At 36.2% G+C, this 3,035-nt stretch overlaps 1 protein-coding gene across 1 annotated transcript; it reads right to left on the reverse strand.

The window, feature by feature from the left end:
• Positions 1-31: 31 nt before the first annotated feature.
• LOC109222424 (probable Histone-lysine N-methyltransferase ATXR5) lies at positions 32-2,206 on the reverse strand. Its single transcript, XM_019386784.1, has 2 exons — positions 1,592-2,206; positions 32-1,413 (listed from the first exon to the last, which is right to left on the reverse strand). The coding sequence occupies exons 1-2, from the start codon at positions 1,998-2,000 to the stop codon at positions 1,325-1,327; spliced, it is 498 nt and encodes a 165-aa protein (XP_019242329.1). The 5' UTR covers positions 2,001-2,206; the 3' UTR covers positions 32-1,324.
• Positions 2,207-3,035: the final 829 nt, after the last annotated feature.

Consider the following 3,035-nt stretch of genomic DNA (forward strand, 5'->3'; position numbering starts at 1 on the left):
GCTATCACACTATATATTAACTGAAATATGCAAATCATACTTTTGTTAATAAGGATAGATCATCCTTAATAAATTTGGTAAGTAGTTGCATGAATGCTTTCCGCAAGCATAATACTTACCTCATACATGAGTGGTTTGGTTAAAGCATATATTAATCAACAGCCAACTAAGCCTCAATCCAAACTAGTTGCCAGATGTGGAGAAAACAGAATGCTCTACAGACAAGCACATACCATATTTGTCTGATCAGTGCAGAAAGTTGATCAAACAACATGGTCACTGAGACAGGTTAAACTTCTTTCATATATGCACAACTATCACAATGGCAACGGTCACGTTTTAGACATTAGAACATCTAAGAAAGTAATCTTTTGTCAATAAAACCTGTTTTTGATTGAAAATTTTGTTCTGCAAGCAGAAACCTCCTGTGTTCAAATCCCTTTTACTCACTAAGCAAAATAATGACTAGACTGAGATAAAACTGACCAACCTTAATGCCCAGGAAACGACTAAAGAAAATACAAGCATGGTTATGATGTTGTAATATGTTAGCTTTATGTGTTATTCAATTCAAAGGGATAACTTATGAGAAGAACGATAACTTATGGTCACCTCAAAATAATTCAGAGATTACTCTTTTATTACTTCTTTTGCAAATCGCTTTAGATTATCAAATGATATCAGACAAAAGCTATACTGCAAAGACAGAAAGACAATTTTTAGCAAAAATTCATTTGATCAAAATGATAAGCTAACTGTAGGATTTTGATTCCACCATCAAATTTTGAGATCATCAATGTTGAATCTATATGTTATGCACACTTAGCTCATCGATCCACCAGCTCAAAACTAAAAACAGAAACAAAAGAGAATATTCGAAAAACTTTATTCCGTATCAAAAGAGCAAGTGGGAAACAAAATCTAGCAACCAAAACATAAATTACATCAATTGGAAAAGATAACAAACATTTATTACTATATAATGGGATGATTTGCGCTTCCCTTTCTAGGTTTAAGAGTGAAAGATTCATGTCCTCCTCCACACCCTCCTTTTGAGTAGGCTTTTTTTAGTAATAGAATAATCGCAGCTCACATTTAGGTTTGGAGGGTTTAGTTTCCAAAACTAGCTGAATCGGCTATATGAATCCTCTGTCTCCATACTCTAACGACAACTTAGTATTACAAACATACATCAATGTCAACCAATCCGCTTTAAACAAAACTTAGTTTAACAAAAGTACATAGACATCAACCGAAATACCACATTCGATCATGATCTCCATCGTGTTTACATAATGTATCCCGATATAAAAATTACAACTTTTCATTTACCTTGAGCAGATGTACATTTTACCATCACTTCACTGCCTTTCTGAATCCCAAAGAAATCAACTATCTTCTTTTGTGAAAAACCTAAAAACCCATAAAAACGAAAGTAAACAAATAGTCCATTTTATCACTTGCTTGATCACACAGTTGCACTTATACATGATACTCAAAAACAGAATCATGCATACAAACACATTACTTATTTGATTCAGTTTTAAAAAAATCATCTGTTTACTTTTATTTTTGTTTTTTCGGTTCGTACTTTTGATTGTGCGATTTTGATCACCCGAGCAATGAGGACAATGCCAGGGTCCAATTGGAACGCGAACTACAATAGGCCGAAGGCATAACATATGAAACCCTTTGTTACATTTGTCACAGAGTAACAGCTCCTCCGGCCTTTCCCCTGAGCCACATTGCTCGCACATAACATCCTCGCCGTCGTTGCCGTCGTCTTCGCTGTCGTCATCCGGCGGCAACTCCACGCGCTTCGCCACTCTCATGATCTCCTCCATCGACCTGAATTTCTTCGGCGGCGGCGATACCGATAACCTCGGCCGCGGACGCCGTCGCCGGCGGTAGCTCTCCGATGAGTCAGCTGCAGGACGGACCTTCCTTTGAGCTACCGGCCTCGATAACGCCACCGGCGACGCTGAGCTCGGTGGAGCCATTGATAATTAGCGGCGAAATGGGGACACTGTTGGAAATAAATTATTTCTTCGGGGTGAATTGGGAATGAGAAATGATAGAGTCGTTAATTTTCAATTTCGAATTTCATTTTTTCTGATTAATTTAAACACTGTGAGGCTTCTTTGTTTTCTTTTTATCTTTTGTTGCAGAGAGTGTTGTAAAAAAAGGAGAAGCGAAAATGGAAAAGAAGGAAAGAGACGATACCCACCCACCCAAGCAAACCACCCACCCTTAGAACCCCCAAGGGGTAGGAGAAGGGTTGCGGGAAATTAGGTGTGACACTGAATGACGTGGCGGGATGTGATTGATAAGGGCTAATGTGCACCGTCCCAGCGCACGGAATTTAATGTGCGCATTGTGCCGTGTTTCTAGTTTAAAACACTATTTAGCCGTTAAATGGGGCTTTGCTTTAGGCATTAGAGGAAACAACTGGGTAAAAGTGACAGTTTTCGATATTATTTGGGGGTTGAATGTAATTTGAGTAACTTGTTGTGCATTACTTGTGAAGTTCTGAGAAAATCGAACTGCAAAATGCAAATATTACATCTAAAAATTCCAAGAGATTTTGGTCACATTTAAATTTTGTTATATTTTCTAATTTCTTTTTTCTTTCTTGTTATAGCTTACACGTCCAAGTATATCAAGGTTTGAAATTTCACCTTCAGTTGATCCCCTAAAATAAAATAAAGATAGAGGAAAGAGGGGACGCAAAGTAAGACTAATGCGGCAACTTACATCTCATGAATGTAAGATAAGAGTCGCACCACAGATACATATTCTATTCATCTTGCATATACGTCGTTAGATTATTTTAAATGTTAGCAAAATTTATTACGTAATAAAAGAAATTTGACTTCGGATTTTAGTAATACTATTTTTTTGGTAAGAAATTTGACTTCTGATTTAAGTAATACTACTTTTTTGGGTAAGTAATTTGATTGTTATTTTATTTTTATTTAGCAATAAAGATTATGAATTAATTAGTTTTATTTAGAATCAAATAAAAATCTATTTAT

The sequence above is a fragment of the Nicotiana attenuata genome, unplaced genomic scaffold (assembly GCF_001879085.1).
Source record: "Nicotiana attenuata strain UT unplaced genomic scaffold, NIATTr2, whole genome shotgun sequence".
Lineage (NCBI taxonomy): Eukaryota > Viridiplantae > Streptophyta > Magnoliopsida > Solanales > Solanaceae > Nicotiana > Nicotiana attenuata.